Here is a 19,927-nt window from a genome sequence, read left to right as displayed (position 1 = left end):
ACGGACATAATCTATAGTTCATTCATGGCGCTCTTCGTGTATCTCCGTCAGTCTTCGTATTGGTTCGCACATACGACGACTGACGATACGATTGGACGCAGTCATGCGTGGTCATACGATCGAGTTCGTCGATCGAAGAACTGTCATTATCAGGTTAAATTGTATTCGTGCTGATTCGTGCGATCTGGAGATCTGTGAGTCCACGAAGAAGCTTTTAAAGCAGCTCAGTTGGTTCCTATCAATCTCGAGCTCGTAAGTATCATCTCTAGTTGTTAATTATATAAAATATTGTTTACATTTAACGAAAATGGCGAAGTTAACCTCGAAAGAGAAACACAGAAAACATTGAAAGTTCAAAGACTTATTAAAACAGATATATTATCGGTTTTACCTTGATTTGCATGCGAAATACACATTTCCCCATCAATTTTAGCACAAAATTTGATATTACTACATATTATTACTTATCAAAATAAGTAATGAATTGTCAGATGACGTTTTGTTAGGTTACGGTTATTTTGCTAAAAATATTAACGTGAATATCAAATTTGCAAAACAGTGCAAGGTTAAGTTTGCTCCTTAGCAAATTATAAAAAAATTAACATATTTTTGACTTTTGTCAGGTGGTTCAACATGTCGAACCCATCAGAGCGAGTCAATTATATGCAAGACAGCAGCAGCGATACAGAGACTGATTACAAAGAGACTGATGGAAGAGGAAGGCATCGTTTGTACAAAAATAGACTGAGGTAAAAATTACAAATTCAGAATCTTTATTCAGTTTTGGATCCAATGACACGAAAAATGCCTGTGGAGTAATTTTTATAGAGATTCAGCAACATATTTAGTAAAATCGTTTCAATCACAATATTACTATTAACATTCAAGGAGTTGACATTTTTGCAGATAAGTTAAATTGCACTGTGCTATTTAAACGAAAATAAATTACATCTTATTCTAATTTCTTACAACATCATAGATATCTCTCACAATCAGCATGCACTTAGGTTAGGTTTGTCCTTTCAAATCTTTGTTACACGCATGCATATATTCTTAATTTATGTAAAAAACTTACTCGCATTATTCTACCAAAATTGGCAAAAAATTAATTACATTTATATAATATTTTGAGCTATGGAAAATGCATGATATGCAAATTATATATTTTTAATATTTGTCAATATACTTTTCTTATATAAATATTGTATGTTTTATTAGGAATATATTATTGTACATATGTACATTTTCAATGCTATATTATGCATTATCCTAACTTGCACTGATATTAGTTATAATAGTTTATATTTAGTATTGATATTTAATTATTGCTCAGGATTTGTTATCTTTACTCTATATATAGAAAAATGAGAAAAGATAAAATTTCTTGCGTGTTTTGTATATATAATCATAATAATTAGAAAAAATTGGAGAAATTTATAAAATTGTTCTCATATCGGAGTCTGTTGTATGTCAAAAATAGAAATTGTTTATATATACATATACATGCATATAAGATAATTGATAATACAATCTTTTTGAAGCAGACTATCCTTGTGCAGTTGCACTTTGACTGAAAATGATATAATATTTCATAACATGCAGTTTTGCGTGCTAATTATACCGAAATTTGGATTTTATAAAATCAAATGAATGAGAATGAAATTCAATCTCTCGCTATTGGCATATGGAAAAAAATCTTAAATCATTTTTTTTTATATCACGCGAATTTGATTCTAACAAAAATGCACTGCAAAATATACATATACAGGACATTCTAGAATTCGCGTATAATTAGTATAGTAGAGATGTATAGTTGCTTGTGTAGTAGCTAATTAGTATAAGATTACGTGGTTGTTCTGTGCATGTATAGTTGTGGTGGCTCGTCGAAGCCGAAATCTTGTCTGGTACAGAGGGACGGCAGCATCGATCGGCATTGTCATTCTTTCAATTCCGGCAGAAATTCGCAGAGCACAAATCTCACAAATCAGTATAACAGGTAAATGCACGTAATAGATAAAAGCAGGAAATTCCCATAAAGTTTTTTCTATATTTATTCTTTTCTAACTTTTAACGGCCTAGAGAAATATTTTATTGAACAAAACTGAAAGTAAAGGGAGAAGAAATGTGTAACAATGTCTTATGATAACATTCATAATTTTTATTGGTTATCTAATTCATTACTTTTTTAACTATCATTATACCAAAAATTACTATCAAGAATTTATTTTCTTAGTACAATTGTTAATAAATAATATTTTGTTTTCTATAAATTTCTGAAAGGGGTTTTTATGAAAAACATACACATATATAAACATATAAGATAATATATTTTTAATAAATAATTTTATATGTAATTGATGATATTGATATGATAATATATATGGCTTTTTCTTATTTTTAGTTTTTATTTTATTTAGATTGGGAATATACATATAAAATTATAAACATTTATTTTAATTAAAAAAATAAAAAAATAAAAGCAATTTCTAGCTATATGTATTTATTTGGAAAAATTATTTTTCTCTTCTAATAATATACAATATCTCAAAATCAAGCGACTGGGCTTCGCAAGTTGCAAGGTAGGTTTCGCGGACCGCGTTAGTTTATGTATTACCAGCGATAGTTTCTCATACGATATGTATACCAAAGAGTATGCTGCTGCATATTCTCCCTAAGGGAGATTATTAATCTTATCCTCATAGGATTCGCACGAACATTGGCATCACCAAACAGGCTCAGAGTCAGAATCAAAGCAGCAGCAGGGACAACATATCGGGAGGATCGGCAATATTAGGATCTACTACCGGAGTCAGCAATCAACCAGCCAGCGACGAAAGAATCACTCTCATTGTCGATAACACTAGGTAATAGGATTTATATTATAATATAGCAAATTAATGAAGTTTGTATTTTAATGCTAAAATATATTTTTTCTTAATTAAATATAAAGTTTTACACATTAATATATTAATTAAATATGTAATATTAAAAATTGTCGTCTTGCTGGAGGATGACGTAGTCGATTGGGACGAAGAATATCCTCCCCAAATGGGTGAAGAATATTCCCAAAGTAAATAAACAAAATTTTAAAGTTTCTTCTTGAGATGTTTTATATATGCATCTAATTAAATTGAGAACTCTAAAAAGAGATAAAACTTTAAATGATTAATCAATCGAAGTTTTTTTTGTCATTAATTAATGACGTTTTATATCAATTAATATGGAAATAATAATTTTGGATACTATATATCAAACTTGTAATATATTTTTATCTTATTTGTTGGAAAAGCAATTTTACTTTTAGTATTGTTTTACTTTTTAGTATTGTTAGTACTTTATTGCTGTTATTAATGCAATTTTACTTGTCACAGTAAAAAGTGGAAATTTACACTATTAATGTAGAATATTCATAATTTTCTGTCTTATTATTTCGTAAATATATAATTATAATATGATGTTAAAGTTTAGAAGAGTTAGAAATTAAAAACTTTATATAGATTAACAGCTAGAAATTAGAAGATTATAACTACTTTGTGTATCATGCATCTCACTTAAAATAGATTTATTATATTTTTTTTTAGAAAGTTTTTAAATCTTTATTTGCTTGTTTTCATACTTTTGTGAAAAAGTTCATATAATTTACTATAGGTATAAGCATAACCTTGGAAAGATCTAAGAAGACATGTGTAATTTTTTTAGTTATAAAATGCATACAACACATGCTAACCTTGCGCGTTATCATGATCACTCTGTATTTAATGAAAAATCGATTAACTTTGCCTTTGAAAATGCATAGTGTCCATTAGTTCCGCCTATTTTCTTCAATAATGAATGCTCAAGCTAACTTGCGATATTAATACGACCCTATAATATACCCCATATTCAACGCTGCATACTCAGAAAGTGCTGAAACATATTTACATACAATCTAACTAGTAATCCACTGTCATAATAAACATAAATATAATAGTAAATATAAATATATAAATATAATATTTTTTAAAAATATATATAAATATAATACACTCTTGAAAAATTGAAGTTTAGTGGGCCTCAATATATGATATTTCAAAATTAAATATGTAAGAATACTTTATGATTTTATTAGATTATAGTTTAATCTATTACTCACTCTTTTGTATTATTTTATCTCTTTCGCTATTATTTAAATATATAAAAATGCAACAAATTAATTTTTAATTGTTTATTATTTATAAGTTTGAATTTATTGGTGTTTTTTTTTCTTTCTTTTTTCTTTTTTCTTTTTTCTTTCTTTTTTCTTTTCTCCTTTTTTTCTGGACTAAAATCTACCAGATCCTACATACCACTAACTTCATATCACATATCATTCTTTTTCCTTTTATTTTCAGCTGTCAACAGTACGGCAATGTATCGTTTCTTCAAGTATATCGAGAATCGAGACGTGGCCAAGCAAGTGATGAAAGAACGCGGTTTGAAAAAAATTCGCCTAGGCATTGAGGGCTACCCAACCTATAAAGAGAAAGTAAAGAAACGCGCCGGTGGTCGCGCCGAGGTCATTTACAACTACGTTCAGCGACCCTTTATCCATATGTCATGGGAGAAGGAAGAGGCCAAGAGCCGTCATGTTGACTTTCAATGTGTTAAATCCAAATCAGTGACAAACCTCGCTGAAGCCACGGCTGATCCTGTTTTGGATGCCGCTGGAAATCCTATGCTTCTTCAAGTTGCTGAAGGACCAGTTCCTCAACCAGAAGTGGTTGGACTTCCTATGGGTTCAGATGTTGATGTGGATGGACCCATGGGATCTGGCGATCAAGACTTGGGCCCGCTACCATCTGATGAATTACCGTGAAAAGTGGAAATAAACTAAAGTAAGATTTAGGGATTCTAAAGAAGATTCTGAGGAAATCCTATTAAAAAGCTTTTGAAGAGAATCTTGAAGAACATATAAAAAAGCTTTGAAGAAGATTTTGAAAATGGTCGAGGAGAGACCTCCAAAGAAGATATTGAAAAGATGCTTACGGAAGACCATGAAGATGATTTTGAAAAGAAGGTTGAAGAGGAATTTGACAAGAATTCTTGAAGAGGATTATGTATGTTTAACTCTGCCAACTTTGAAGACTCTGCAATGCATTAAATATCGAAGAATCAGATACATTGAACTTTAAAAATTGGAGTGCATTGGATTCTGAAGATTTTGTAATACATTGGACTTTGAAAACAGGCATCCTAAAGATTTTGCAAGATGTCTTGTCCTGAAACTTGAAGAAGAAGGAATAAATCATTTATTTATGAGGTAATTTTTATATTTTTGATTACAGATAATATAATTTCGTATAAAGAAAATTATTTAAATTAAAAGAGGAAATAAACTTGATTGTTCTAATCTGCGTGGACAAGATTCAATTTTTTTTATTTTATTAATAATTAAACTTTTTTTATTATTTTTAAGTCTTTGGTACACGTGATCTCTATACATGACCCTACGGTTGAAAAAATTGATTAATATCGAAAAAGTTAGCATACATTGCAATCTTCATGATTCAATGTATTGCTTTTACTTTAAGATTTTTCTTCGAGATCAGTACGATCCTAGAAAAAAGATTTACCGTTATAGAAAGAAGAAATATTTGTAATTGATGATAATAATATGGATATAATCGTTTTCTTTCTTTTTTTACTATATGTGGCTTTTCGGCATATATTGTATATGACCACGTTTAAAAAAAGACTCATTAAGATTAAAGATAGATTTCTTCGTCTAGCGCCTCTCTTGTGATATAGCTCTTCTAGATTATGTTTAATCACATTAATTAGAAGGTGCAGACTGCTGTTGTTCTCTTTTCCTCTTCCTTGCGATTTTTGCAATTTTGTAAAATATAAAACGTTTAGATTTACGATCTTCTTGTATTATGCGAGTACGCTATATATGATCGATGTATTATTATCGAATCTTCTACTACCAACCCGTTTTCACTACCTTTCCCATTTTATACCATTATAATAAAGTTGAATACGATTTGTCAATAAATAAATTTTTGCCCCCTTTTTATTCCTTAAAAAAACTTATTATTTTTGTTACAATTTTTATTCCCTAATAAGGGAAATATTTTAAAAATGAATGGAGAACTTAAAAGAAAATAAATTCACATAAGATGTATGGCCAATATATACTAATTTAATTAAATTAATTTTCTTGAATTACAGCTTTGTGTTTTGCACAATGTAACAGATTTCGTTCAAATATTTATAAACAAGAATTTAAAGAGTTATAATGATTTCTTATGTCTTTTTATATTGTCCTATAAAATGTCTCTAAACGAAAAGCCGTAGAATTGGAGCCACTTAGCGACGTGTGGGACAGTTCTGTCATGTTTTGATGATTCACTGATAACAGAAATACTCGTTAACAGTCCATACTAGTAAATTCAGAAGACACTTGATATTTTTGAGAATGTGAGACGATCCAATAATGACGCATATGCGAGCTTGTAAAAGTGCTTGTAAATGGTAATTATTTTGAGGATTATGTATACATATAAGATAAGAACATGTGTGAGATTTTCGAAATAACGCCGAAACTAAACAATATTTTTACATATGTATTTATATTAACTTTTTGGTTTATTTTTAGGTACTCACGATCTATTATTTCCTATTTATTAAGAAACATCCCGTATATCAATTATTTTCAAACAATTTCCAAGGAAATATGTCTAAAGGAAAATATTTATTATTGCTTTTTATGGATTTAGAAGTCCCTTCATATGGCGCGTTCTTCTCACGTCTGTGAGAATGATTTTTTTTTAAGAATGTGGAATTTATATATATGCACTCTCTTTACAATGTCATATCTAACTTTAACTAACTTGAGACAAAATTATTTTTCTGAGGAAAAAAGAGTTAAAAGCATTATACATTATGTAAAAACTATAGTATCATTTTAGAGAGAGATGGAGCTGTCATCTAAATTTATAAAAAAATTAAGTACATCTTTGCCATCCCTCTTTGCTTTTTCGCCAAATATCTTTAAATACGATCGATCTTGCAAGAGTTGTGAAATCACTAATCGCAGTGACTAAAAAAATCACCACAAGGATCTGCAATTAACTCCTCATTTACCCCTTCCCCCCTCCCCCCATTTCCTTCTCTTGACAAGGCTTAGTAGGTCGTCGAAAAGGAAGTCATTCGCCGACCCGGGGGCGGCGCAGGCGTCATCAGGAAAGAAGGGATTCGGACGATCAATAAGCGGCGCACTACCCCCGGCTGTGGCCTCAGGAGGGCAGGAGATCAGTAGCGTACGAGCGCGCGAGCGGTGCACGACGAGGGTGCGTGCGTGCGGGTGTGTGCGCATAGAGGGTGAGCCGTGAGCGAGCGAGGGCGAGTGAGAGCGAAATTGCCCCTCTCCTCCTCCTCCTACTCTCCCGGCGTTGCGGGAAAAACTCGCCTCAGCATGCAACCACCGCCGAGAAAAGTAAGAGGAAGTCATTGCATACACGAGAATACATCCTAGATAACAGGGATTTGACGAATTTTGTGCCTTCCTAAAATCAATTTTCCGTGCGACGGGTACGGGAAAATCACACCGAGTAAAGTATATCTAAAACACAAGTCATTTTCCTGTATTATAGGTACAGGAAAATCGATTTTATACACCGAGTGTCAAAAGTAAAGATTAGCATTGATATCGGCATTTTCCATGCCGATATCACAGACAATAGATGAATTTAAAAGATTGTTACGTTAATTTTAATCTCTATATGAGACAATAAAGCAATATCAAATTTTATACATAATTTTCGGCAATGTATTTTTATATATGAATAATGTACAGAATATACCTATACTACACAATAATATAATAGCTTAGTAATAATATACTCTCAATTCATACGTACATAAGATCCATTTCTTTTTGTATCGCTTGAAATAAATTGAAAGATTCTAAAGAATATTATTGCAACGATTTTAATCTCTAAACGATAATAATAGTTATATTGATTTTATACTAATTTTAAAATAGTGTAATACAATTATATATATAATGTACTTGTAATGTTACAATATTAGAATGTAAATTCAATTTTTAACAATACATTTTCCCATAATGGTGGCATTGGAATTTAAACTCTATAGAATTATATCAGTCTTGATGGTCAGAAGAAAGAGTTAATAAAGATAAGAAGCAAAGATATCGCGAAAGAACGTCCAATGTAATCGCTACTTACACTCTCATATCGAGATCTCGCAAGCAATCTACTTCTGGTTTGCACATTTTGGGTGGAGACATAGAATTTATGTTTAATTATATCAAGTTGGCAATGGATAGAAAAATTTTTATCGATCGTGTAGAAAAGATTTAGATAATATTTATATTTCTGAATGAGATTATATTACAATTAGTAAAATATAAAATATAGGCAGCTTATGAATATTATTAATAATAATTTATGTAATTGTTACGGGAGATACTAATTATATACATATAAAGGTTACATTTAATTTTTCTAAATTACTAATAATAATAGTTATTTTAGATAATTAAAAATATCCATAACATATTTAGTTACAATTATCTCTCTCTTTTGCATAAAATATAATTTTATTAAAAACTATATTTTTTTGCTAAAAAAAATTACAAAAGATAGTTCGTCTAAAGATTGTATTCGCATAAAATTGAGACAAAATACATTGCATTTAATGGACCGTTTTATGTCATTGATTAGCATTGATTTTCAATTTGCACTTTGGGTGGAGACAAGCTATAAAAACTCGATAATGGATGATGACAAAATAATTTTAGGAAAATTAATCAATCTTGAAAATTACTATTTAAATAACAAAAAGAAAATTAATAGATTAGAAAAAGTTCGGAATAATTAATAAGTAATAAATAAAAAGTTTGAAATAATTGTAACAAAAAATTGAGATAATACATCTAATTTATACTTTTTTAATGGGTCTCTTCTGTTTGATTGCAAGGGAAACTACGCGAAGTTTCTAAAGCATGTACACGCGGAGCAGGCAGCGAAATTGCAAGCAAAAAATCAGCACGAATGTGACCTTCTGGAAGACATACGGTGAAGACATACGATATTTTACGTAAACATGTTTAAATACTTTGGCATTATGTTACGCCTTACGTGCAGTTTTCGTTTATTATTTATTATTTTTATTCAACAGAATACTTATGTTATTCATATATATGTCATATATTATTCTTATAAATATTTATTTTTATTAATACGTGATATAATTGAAAAGATTATATACGTGTATATATTAAGTATTAATTATAAATAAAATGAGATATAATCAATTTATACAAAAATTGTTTTAAAACAAATTCGAATTTCTTTGGAATATTTTTATTCTAAAAGAAATTTAAGTCAAAGTTATTATTTAAACAACATATATTATGAAATTATTATAGAATGCGTATATTTTGAATTCAAATTGAGATTGAACATACACAAAATTTTATTTATTATTTTAAAATTATTTTAAAGAAACTTGAAATTTTGTTCATCGGTTCTTTGATAATTAAATAAACAATGATTTCTGTTTCTTTTCAGTAATTTTACGATTAAAAAATCTGCCATTGAAAAATCCTACTCTGAGGTAAGCAATTTATTTTGTATAATATATGTGCGCGCGCACTTATATTATTTTTAATATAATAAATATTCATAATATATTTATTGCTATTAACGTGTCTTTTACTATTAATATCTAGTTGTTATAAATTGTTACATTAACTGTTATTAAAGTATTATACTTATTCACGCAGGCGCTGCTCAAGATATCGTCCGCATACTTAAACAAAAAAATACCGAACATACCAGATCTTAAATTCGATGGAGCCGAAGAGAAATGGTAATTAAGTCGTGCAAAAAAATAAAAGTTTGCATACAACACATATTTTATAAAACTTTAATTTCTAATTTATTTATTTCTTATATTTATTTATGCATTTATATATTACCTTTTATGCATTTATATATTACCTTTTCCTTTTTATTCTAACATTTAAATTCCCTTGGACTTTTTTTAAGTTACATTTATTGTATCTATCTTATTTTTTTTCTATCTTTCCCCCTCTCTCTCTTTCTCTTGCTCTTCTTCAACACAACAAATGTTTATCGTAAGTGTTAAAACCGGTATAATTTCGTAAAATTTTTATTCTTTTGTGACATACATATTACATGTCACATAACATTATAATTACAGAACAATTAAAATGATGTGATAAGAATAATTTTTCCGCACCCGTCCAGAGATCTAACCAGATTGAATCCGTTAAAACCGAAATTCAATTGCTATGTTGAATTATTTATTATTGATTAAAATTGAATTAATTGATGATATATATATATATATTAATTTTATGATTATTATGGAACTATCGTGTAACAAAAAAAGTTGAAATCGGCTTAATTCAATATTAATAAGCGTAAGAATCGTTATTCGCGTGCTATAAGAAACAGGAATTTGACTTCTACGGAATTGTACTGGTTTCAATCTCTCTCTGGCTGCTTATCGATCAGGGAAGTTTGCCAAGGAGAAGAAGGGTCATAGGTAAATGGCAATCCGCGGGCGTGCGGTCGAATGATTATAGGAACATGTGGAACGTGTGGCGAACCGTGCTGGAGGAGAACGAGAAGCTGGCGCGCGCGCATCTCGCTGCCGTCGAGGTCTTCCAGCAGCAGATCGCCGATGATGCCAAGGGCCTCAGGATGCATAAATTACAAGTCTCTAAGAAGGTATAAAAAGTTTCGTCATTTATTAAATTAAAAAAATATATTACATTTCGCGCGATATATGATATATGAAAATAAAAATGATACACGATACATAAGTTTAGAAAGTGACTAAAACTATTAAAATTATTTAAATAGAAAAAATCTTTTGCTTTTTTACATAAAAGAAAACGTATATTATAAAAAAAGTTCTATTGCTTATAATTTTTTTTTTTGTGATAATTGAATTTTTAGGCAATCGACCAATTATTAATAGTACAAAAAGAACTGCAGACCTGCGTCCAGGACGTTGACAAAACAAAGAAATTGTACTTTGACGAAGAACATAGCGCACACGATGTACGCGACAAGGCAAAGGATATTGAAGAAAAGTATATATCTATATCGATTTTTTAATTATCTGATATCCGAAAATTAAGTCGTTTCCCAGCCAGGTTTAAAAAAAAATTTTTTTTATGTGGTCTCTTAATAAAGTTCTTCTAATATGTAAACTTTAATAGCTTTTGTTTTCTAATCAAAATAAAATTTGACTAAAAAAGTATTACATTTTCTATATTATATTTATATTCATATTACGTAAATTTGACTAAATTCTCTGACATATTTTCTTTCTTCCAAATTTTTTCGATTTTCTTGTTTTTTTTTTTTTTAACATATTGTATATTGGCATTAACTTCATAAGCCGGCTACATAATTGCGAACGCAATAATTCATGTTCGATCGATATTTTTAGATTGAAGAAGAAGAAGGGTTCCTTTTTCACATCGATAACGACATTGCAGAAAAATAGCGCCAAGGTATGATTTTTCATCTTTAAGATTCTCTTTGATTACATTTTCGACATTTTGAAATACAAATCATGTGGAATTTTTTGTGATCCTATACTTTCTTCGAGATCTCTAGGGATATAATAATTTCTTTTCACACTCACATACACACAAATAAAAGCAACAAACGTGTTCTCTTTTTTCTCATTCTTTTTTAAAATACATTATTTAATATAGAAATATAATAAAAGAAGAAAATAAGAATATATATTATTAACATTGTTTTTTAAATTACTACAATATTTTTTTATTAAATATTTTTTTATTAGTATAATATTTAATTGAAGAAATTAAAATAAAAATATTTTATTATAAGCATTATAAGCATTTAATAATAAATGTTATAATTTTTAATTATTCAAATATAGTAATTTCTATTGTTAATTAATTTAATAAAAGATAAACTATACGCTTAGCGAAATCAGGATTTATCTGTATTTAATTTCACATCTGTAACTGTTTATAGTTTAGCTCGAAGCGAGATCAATTAGAAGAGAAATCAACCGGAGCACGCAATGATTATCTATTGAGCCTCGCCGCCGCCAATGCTCACCAAAATCGATATTTTGTAGTCGATTTACAGTCCACCATGCAAGTGAGTACTCCATAACATGGTAATATGGGTTGATAGATTTATATAAAAATGTTATATAAGATTATATATATATACAGATGGAAAAATAAAAATTATTATATTTGCCTTTATTCTGTATTCGCAAAATCGTGATTTTATAACAAATATGAGATATTTATTTTATTCGCTACATTTTCTTGCATTACTTAGCATTTGGAGCAAGGAGTTTACGACAAGGTAGCGGAATATTTAACGCTGATGGGACGCACGGAATTACTCACTTGTCTAGCCACGCAAAATAGCTTCGGCAAAATTCGCGATCAAGCTCAGCAGGTACGTCTAATAATTTACAAACAATAACGCTAATTTGTGAATAAAAATATCGACGAGGGATAGAAAGGAATTTGCGACTTATGATGCTAATTCACAGCTTACTAGGGAATACAATATCCAATGTTGCTGTTTATACTATCCCGTTTTGAAACAACACATTCAATACGAGTTCGAATCCTGCGATAACGATGCAATAGATAGGTTTGTAGATCATCTTTATATTGTAAAGCATTTATATAAATATATGGATTATATAGAATTCTTTGATATATAGATATATAATACATATCAGGAATGTATATTATTTACATTAAAATACTAACGCAAAAAAAAATTTCTTTATGCAAACTAATCTTTAGATTTTAATAGCTTGATCTGAATAGTATTTTTGCCAAATTTAGGATAACTGCCGATCATTCGGCAGCGACGACGTTGGGCAATGAAGCGCGTCGCTGGTCGACGAGGATTGCCCGCGAGGTCAACAATATCCGCGAGAACAATCGAAAGCTGCAGGCACTGCTACAACTCAAAGAGGCTGGCCAAAAGGTTTGTAGTACTTTGAATGTCTTAGAAAAATAATAAATAATCATCAATAACATGAATTTATTATACTAACTTCATTAAAGAATTATCATAATTCTAAATTTTTGACAAAATTTAGCATTGCCTCTATCGAAATTTCTATTTTATAATGAAAAAGTTATGTATTGTTATTATCATAAAATTTTATACTGAGAGTTAGCATTAAATGTATGTAAAAATTGCAATGTTTTTATAAATTAAATATTAAATTTTTTTTCAGACTGATCCGAATGATCCTAATGGTCCAGATTTAGATACAAAAATCGATGATTTAAAGCACACTATTCGACGAGCAGAGGTAAACCTCTTATTCCAAACAGAAAAAAAAATTATTTATTTTGATATGTATTCAACTATACAGTTGAAACATATAAAATTTATATATATTCTTCTCTAAATAGACAACAAAACTCAAGGCCGAAGCGAGATTAGAATGTCTTCGACACGGTGGAGGTTTGTCAATATTCTCTATTCTGACTAAAAAAAATTTTTTTAAAGATATATTTAAAAAAAATAAAACAATTTTTTCAGATTAATTCTTAATCTTGCAATATATAACAGAATTTATAACAATATTCATAACAGAAAAACTCTATGAAATTAATTTATTAATAATTAATTCATATATATTTGAAAAGTTATGAATAAAAAGTTCGTTCATTCTTTTACTAATACAGGAACTACAAAAATGTATATAAAAAAAGATATCAGGTATTATAAGGAAAAAGGAGTTTTTTTTTTTTTATATTGACATATGAAATTTGACAATCTACTTTTTTAAAATCGAGTTTATTTTTTATCTTCTTATAATATATTTTTTAATATTTCTTATAGATTATACTAAAGATAATCGTGTATATTATTTCGAATTTTATGATAAACATGAAATTGTTACACATGTATTGTATTATGAGATATCTTGTATATTTTGCTTGTTTTGAATTTTAAAGTAAATGTGGATGAATTCCTGCAAGAGGCTGAAACGCTGAGCGTTCAGGACATACCTCGTTCGGCCAGTTCCCTTTCTGTCAGAACAGATGCATCTGGTGCAGCGGTAATTATTAGAATGCATATTGTACAATTTATCGAATTCTTATTCAACAGGATTGAAGATATTCTACATAATTAAAAACAATATTTTGTATTTTAAGTTTTACATTTTTTCATCTCTCGATTGCGAATTGAACACTCATATTCATTAAATACTAAATTGCTACTTTCGTAAAAACATAAACTTGCAAATTTTATGCGATGAAAAAATCTTAAGAGTATCACAAAATACATCGTTAATTAAAGAAATGTCTATAAAATTTTTCTAATCTTTAATACGAAAAGAAGTGTGTAAAATATAACTTTCAGGAACATCCATCATCGGACTCTTTCTATGACAGTGATGGCGATGGCGGAAGCGATCTAACAACCGTTGAACGACCTGGAAAGACTGCGTCACAGCATGAGGATGAAGTCGAAGAAAGGCAAAGGCACGACAGCGCCGAAGTCGATGGTACGTAGACGATTTTCACATACTATAATTTATATAAATCTTAAGCATTTATATATAATTTATTTTATTGTTAATATAAATTTAGTTTATATATTATTTTCAATATGAACACTTACATTTTAATTTATTAATATTAGTTTTTTTCATTATTGGGGCAAACAGAATAGAATTTTTTGATTATACAATTTGATATTCTAGATTATATTTTACATATAATAAATATTATACTTACAAATATGTATATATCATAGTATTTATTACACATATAGCCATTATATAAACATAATCAAATATAAATAAATACGATTCGATGCACTTAAAAATATTAATCATGATTTTATACCCGATGGCTTGGTAAATAAGCAAAGATGTGATGAAAGATTACAACAACAACAAAAAACAAAGGATTATTTATTTTTAGCATTGTTAGAGCAGGAGAAGCAACGAATGGAGCAGCTAACAGCAGGCTGGGACGATCCCACGTCGGTTGAATGGGGCAACGAAGAGAAGGACGAGCAAGAAATGACGCACGAGATACTAGAGATGCCTTCTAATCAACCCATATACAAGTGTACTGCTCTCTATTCTTACACAGTAAGGATGTAATTCTACGCTGAGCCTTTAGAAAAAATTTAAATATATGTATAAAAAATTTATGAAAAATACATTATTATTAAAAATATATTTTAATGGTTACAGATAGTTACAGATAGGTTTAGAAATTTAATTTGAAAATGTATGTTATCACCATTATCTTTATAAAAATTTCTGTTAAACTTCTAAATAACAATAAGATAACTTAGAGGATATTTTTCGTGAAACTTGAAACATTTTGTCACGAAATTATATTGTATAAATTATATAGTATTTCACAATTCCTGGTTATAAAGTAATATCCATCTTTTCTGGGATATTCTATGGAGATGGACAAATTTTTTAACGATTTTTAGGCGCAAAATCCCGATGAGCTTTCCATCGTGGAAAGCGAACAGCTGGATGTAGTGGGCGAAGGCGACGGTGATGGATGGTTAAAAGCACGAAATTACCGGGGAGAAGAGGGTTTCGTACCTCAGAATTATCTCGATGTGGAGAGAGAGCCGGAGACTACTACCGGCGGCTTGACCTCGCAGGGTCCGAGTCTGGTCCAGCAAATTTCATTCTCATCGGTCGATTATACGATCGACGATCACGACGCCGTCGATCCCGATGCTGGCTTGCAAAGTATTGTTCCAGAAGCTATTATGCAAAATCACATTGGAGGTATGTCAAAATTTAGTTATAACTTTTTTATTTGTTTTAATGAGATTAAAAAATCGGATGTGTGTGTGTGTGTGTGTGTTTTGGTTATATTATTTTTATATATTATCTATTTATTAAAAAAAGAACACTTATTAATATTCTAATTATTTTATATATCATAAATTTTTCAGAAGTTGAGCAATATTGTATCGCGCTCTACGATTACGATGCAACGTGCGACGAGGAGCTAAGCTTCCTAGAAGGCGATATCATCAGAGTGCTGAGAAAAGAACCGCATGAAGTGGACGATGGCTGGTGGGAAGGCGATTTAAGAGATCAGCGAGGCATCTTCCCCTCCCTCGTTGTGGAACCTTGCGCTCCGGATGGGTCCCCTTTGACCCCACAGGTGAAAAATCCCAATATCGTTTCATCAAAGATTATACTTATGTTAATAAAATTTACAAATAAATTATTAGTTGTACAACATTAGACAGTTATGTTTTATATATTCTCTAAGTATGAGAAATGAAATAAATTATATATCACAATTATAAACCAAATAAATTATATATTGAACGAGAAATTTGATTTCAATCAAAATTATAAGATAAATTATATATCTATAAAAGAGAATATATTTTGGTTAAGATTTTATATTATAATACAAAAAAATTTATATATATACAAATTTAAAAAATCTAAAATAATTAACTTATAGTTAATTATAATAGAAATGATAGAAATGAATTTTTATTATTTCAGGAAGATGTAACACCACCGAGTTCTGCACCGCCAGTCTTCACCCCGCCGGAAATACCAGAATTTTTGCTAGCCGATGAACTCGCTCAGCTCGACGGTAATTACAATCACTTTCATTTATTTGTATTAATAATTTATATGCCTATTATAATATTAATATGAATATAATCATAAATATACATAAATATCGTACGTTTCATAATTACTCTTTGAAGATCGTGGATCCGCAAATTCATATATTAAGAAAGAGATCCACATTTTAAAATCTAATATAAAAACTTATGGGGGGCATGTAATGTACTTTATAAGGTATGCAATGAAAGGAAAGGCATAAAGTAATACTAAAAAGCAAGTAAAATTAGACAATCCCATTGAATACTATATATCAGAAAGTATAATATAAAAGTATATAGAGATAATAATATTGATAATATGTATAATATATTATCATATACATTTAATAAGAGTTTAATTTTGTTTACACATTTTCTTATTTTATATTTTTCTTTTTTTTTATACATATTTATTTTAATATATGTCTTATATGTATTAGAGTCACAAGAAGAAAAGTCAGGGGTGAATGGCGATGGAGGTTTCATAATAAATCTGTCCAAGAACCAAAAGGACCATTATGGCTTGCAATTTGAAGATGACGAAGCGGAAGCGCCAAATATATTAGGTAATTTTCAAAAATTAAATAAAAACCCACAAAATAGACTATCGTAATAGTCAAAATATAGTGGGTATTATTAATTATTCGTATTTTAATCTATGAAATACTATAACTTGCTGCACAGTCGTGGAGGTATCAGATGAATCGAGCGATAAGGTAAATTGGTATAAAAAATTTATTTTTAGTAAAAGTTCGTTTGTAGCAAAGACATTTAACACATATTGGACAGACTCTATCTATTCGATCCTGTAAAGTTATTTCCACCAGGAGAAATAATGTTATTAAAATAATTAACAATCAGTCAAAATAAAAAATGTATATATTATGTTTCGACATTATATATTTATATTTTGATATACCATGTAAAATAATTTTTATTACAAAAATGAATTGAGTAGATTGCAAAAATTGAATAAAATATAATGAACCAGTATAACTTTTGTTCGCCAGATTGTTATGCAATTAGGACTATTAGGCAAAAGTACATTCTAGCATAACAAGGCTTTAAAAAATAATGAAAAAGTGTGTTTTCTACTTTTGCTGTAAAAAGAGTCCTGAAAAATTCCATGCATGTTAAATTGTCTCATGACCCACTTCTCTATCTTGTGGTCTTATATGTGATACATATATCCCAAAAAATTCTTTTCTTGTAAATTTTGAACAAGTTAATTTTTTTTACAACATTCTCTGTATATGAAGTAACAAGATCTGGAAAAAGCTGCTCTCTTGTAGTATATTATTGTTAGCATAATTAGCACAATTAGATTTTTTAAATAATTCGTTTGTCTGAAAAAACATATGTGTTGTTCTTACGAAATATTTATACATTATCATGTTACTTATAATTTAATAATGTCTGCTTCAGAGATTAAATCTTTAAAGCATATTAAAGTTTTATTTCTAGAATGAAACGCGATATATTATCATGTTTTTCTTAAATTTAATACAATTGGGATAGATGGTTCATACAGAGCCACAAAGTTACATTATACCAAAATGAAACTTTATATTCTATTCACAGGCAGAGAAGTCCGAAGATCCCAAATCCGCTAACCAAAAGGACGATTTTGGTCTTGGAGTAGCCCAGATCGTCATTACAGCTGCAACTCCAATGGAGGAGATCGAACATCCTTTTCCTGGGGTAGAGGAGACTTCGGAAGATCCAGCAAAATCAGAAACCTCTGAAGCTGACCCTGAAGCTTCAAGTGCTGCTTCGGATCCAAACGAGAGCGAGTGTAAAGAAGAGGAAGAGGCGACTGTCATTTTGGATGAAAAAGAGGAAGAAGAAGTTGAAGAAAAATCCACGATTGACGAACTTCCTGCCGATTCAGCACCATTTCCAATCAGCAGCAGTTCCGGAAGTGAAGCGGAATCGATCGCTTCTGGTCCCAGTACTAACGAAAATTCCCAATCGAGAGGAACGGTGGTGGAAGTGACAGAAGAAGTCACAGAAATCACAGAGGAAGAAGAGGAGGAAATGGTGCCAGGCAAAATGCTGGTAGGAGGAAGGGCCAGCATCCCAGATGAGCTTCAACCGGATCAGTTAGAGAAGTTGCAGACGCTCAAGGAATCGAACGCCTAGGGCTGACTGGGCCCCAGGGCCCACAATGGCAAGATTACATTGCCTGATGGCCACCCCGATAATTTTCGACATCTCTTGGATTTCTGGCGATCGCCTGAAGTGCTAAGCAAGAAAGACTAACTCCTGTAATAAAACTCCAATAAGACTCTCAACTGACAAGGTTCTTATGGTGATCGAGTAGTGGTGGGAATAAAGATGTTTTAAATTGTGATTGAATTATCGTTAGGATAATGGGCGTTAATAGATCAATTGGTGCTGAGAAATATTATTATTATGAGACTATAATCATTTTTATGTGTGTCTTTAGTATTAGATTCTGATATTTCAACGAGATTCTGTCAATTAATCTATAGAACTCTGACGAATTATAGAATTTACATGGGTTTGTCATAAAATATTCAAACTAAGATTTAATCGGATTGCAAGTATTTTGAAGATGTAATGTGAAATATCTTGAGCAACCGAGCAGTATTATGAGAGATCGATTTATGAAACTAAGTAGATTACCCTATTGATCTATTAACATCCTGGGAAAGAAGAGAGAATGATCTGACAAATCTCTTGATTGACAGAATGATTAAATTGAATAAAAGATAATTTAAGTTTGATAAGATATGTATAAAACCAGGACAGTCACAAAGAATAGAAGAATTAATACAAGATCACCACAACACATTATACAAGACTTTATATAAGATCACTGAGATTGATCCATTCATAAAAAGTTAGAAGAATTAACTGTCCTATTTTAGGGCAATGGGCTTTAATGGGTTGATTAGAGAATCTCGATTTAGTGAAATTGACAAAGAGATGAAGGGGAAGAGATTTTTTTCGTATAAGATAGTGTACAGTGAGACGATATAAAACAGAAGATTATCGATACCTATGTACTACAAAGGGTGTAATAACTTGCACGCAGTCATTGGTGTACATTTCAAGGGAATTACACTGGTGTTGCATGTAAGAAGGATTGTGTTATTCGATTTTCCATCTCTCGTTTTCATTTTACCCTTACTTAATTTATTAACAATCTATAACAAGAAAAATTAAAATATGAGAAATTCAACAAAATAAAACATAATATAAAAATAAATTATAAATTTAATATTTTT

At 29.8% G+C, this 19,927-nt stretch overlaps 2 protein-coding genes across 3 annotated transcripts; both read left to right on the top strand.

Annotated features, from left to right (window-relative positions):
- Window positions 1-71: 71 nt before the first annotated feature.
- Window positions 72-6,017, top strand: LOC115245130. The gene is made up of 6 exons (XM_029823255.1): window positions 72-252; window positions 624-749; window positions 1,871-1,996; window positions 2,703-2,864; window positions 2,985-3,070; window positions 4,371-6,017. Exons 1-6 carry the CDS (start codon window positions 104-106, stop codon window positions 4,832-4,834), a joined length of 1,113 nt encoding a protein of 370 aa, XP_029679115.1. The 5' UTR covers window positions 72-103; the 3' UTR covers window positions 4,835-6,017.
- Window positions 6,018-7,242: 1,225 nt separating this feature from the next.
- Window positions 7,243-19,927, top strand: LOC115245131 (protein nervous wreck). 2 transcript variants are annotated; one of them, XM_029823256.1, is made up of 22 exons: window positions 7,243-7,456; window positions 8,965-9,062; window positions 9,558-9,603; window positions 9,773-9,858; window positions 10,601-10,745; window positions 10,977-11,113; window positions 11,476-11,539; window positions 12,036-12,164; window positions 12,354-12,476; window positions 12,574-12,677; window positions 12,878-13,022; window positions 13,279-13,356; window positions 13,460-13,511; window positions 14,009-14,112; window positions 14,418-14,562; window positions 14,984-15,156; window positions 15,513-15,822; window positions 15,993-16,207; window positions 16,564-16,657; window positions 17,114-17,239; window positions 17,358-17,389; window positions 18,255-19,927. In XM_029823256.1, exons 1-22 carry the CDS (start codon window positions 7,436-7,438, stop codon window positions 18,813-18,815), a joined length of 2,988 nt encoding a protein of 995 aa, XP_029679116.1. In that variant the 5' UTR covers window positions 7,243-7,435; the 3' UTR covers window positions 18,816-19,927. The 2 variants fall into 2 exon arrangements, with proteins under 2 accessions (XP_029679116.1, XP_029679117.1); XM_029823257.1 differs by having other exon boundaries at window positions 8,965-9,084.

This window comes from Formica exsecta, unplaced genomic scaffold (genome assembly GCF_003651465.1).
Source record: "Formica exsecta isolate Colony F162 unplaced genomic scaffold, ASM365146v1 scaffold915, whole genome shotgun sequence".
Taxonomy (NCBI): domain Eukaryota; kingdom Metazoa; phylum Arthropoda; class Insecta; order Hymenoptera; family Formicidae; genus Formica; species Formica exsecta.
This window is presented reverse-complemented; position numbering and strand designations above follow the sequence as displayed.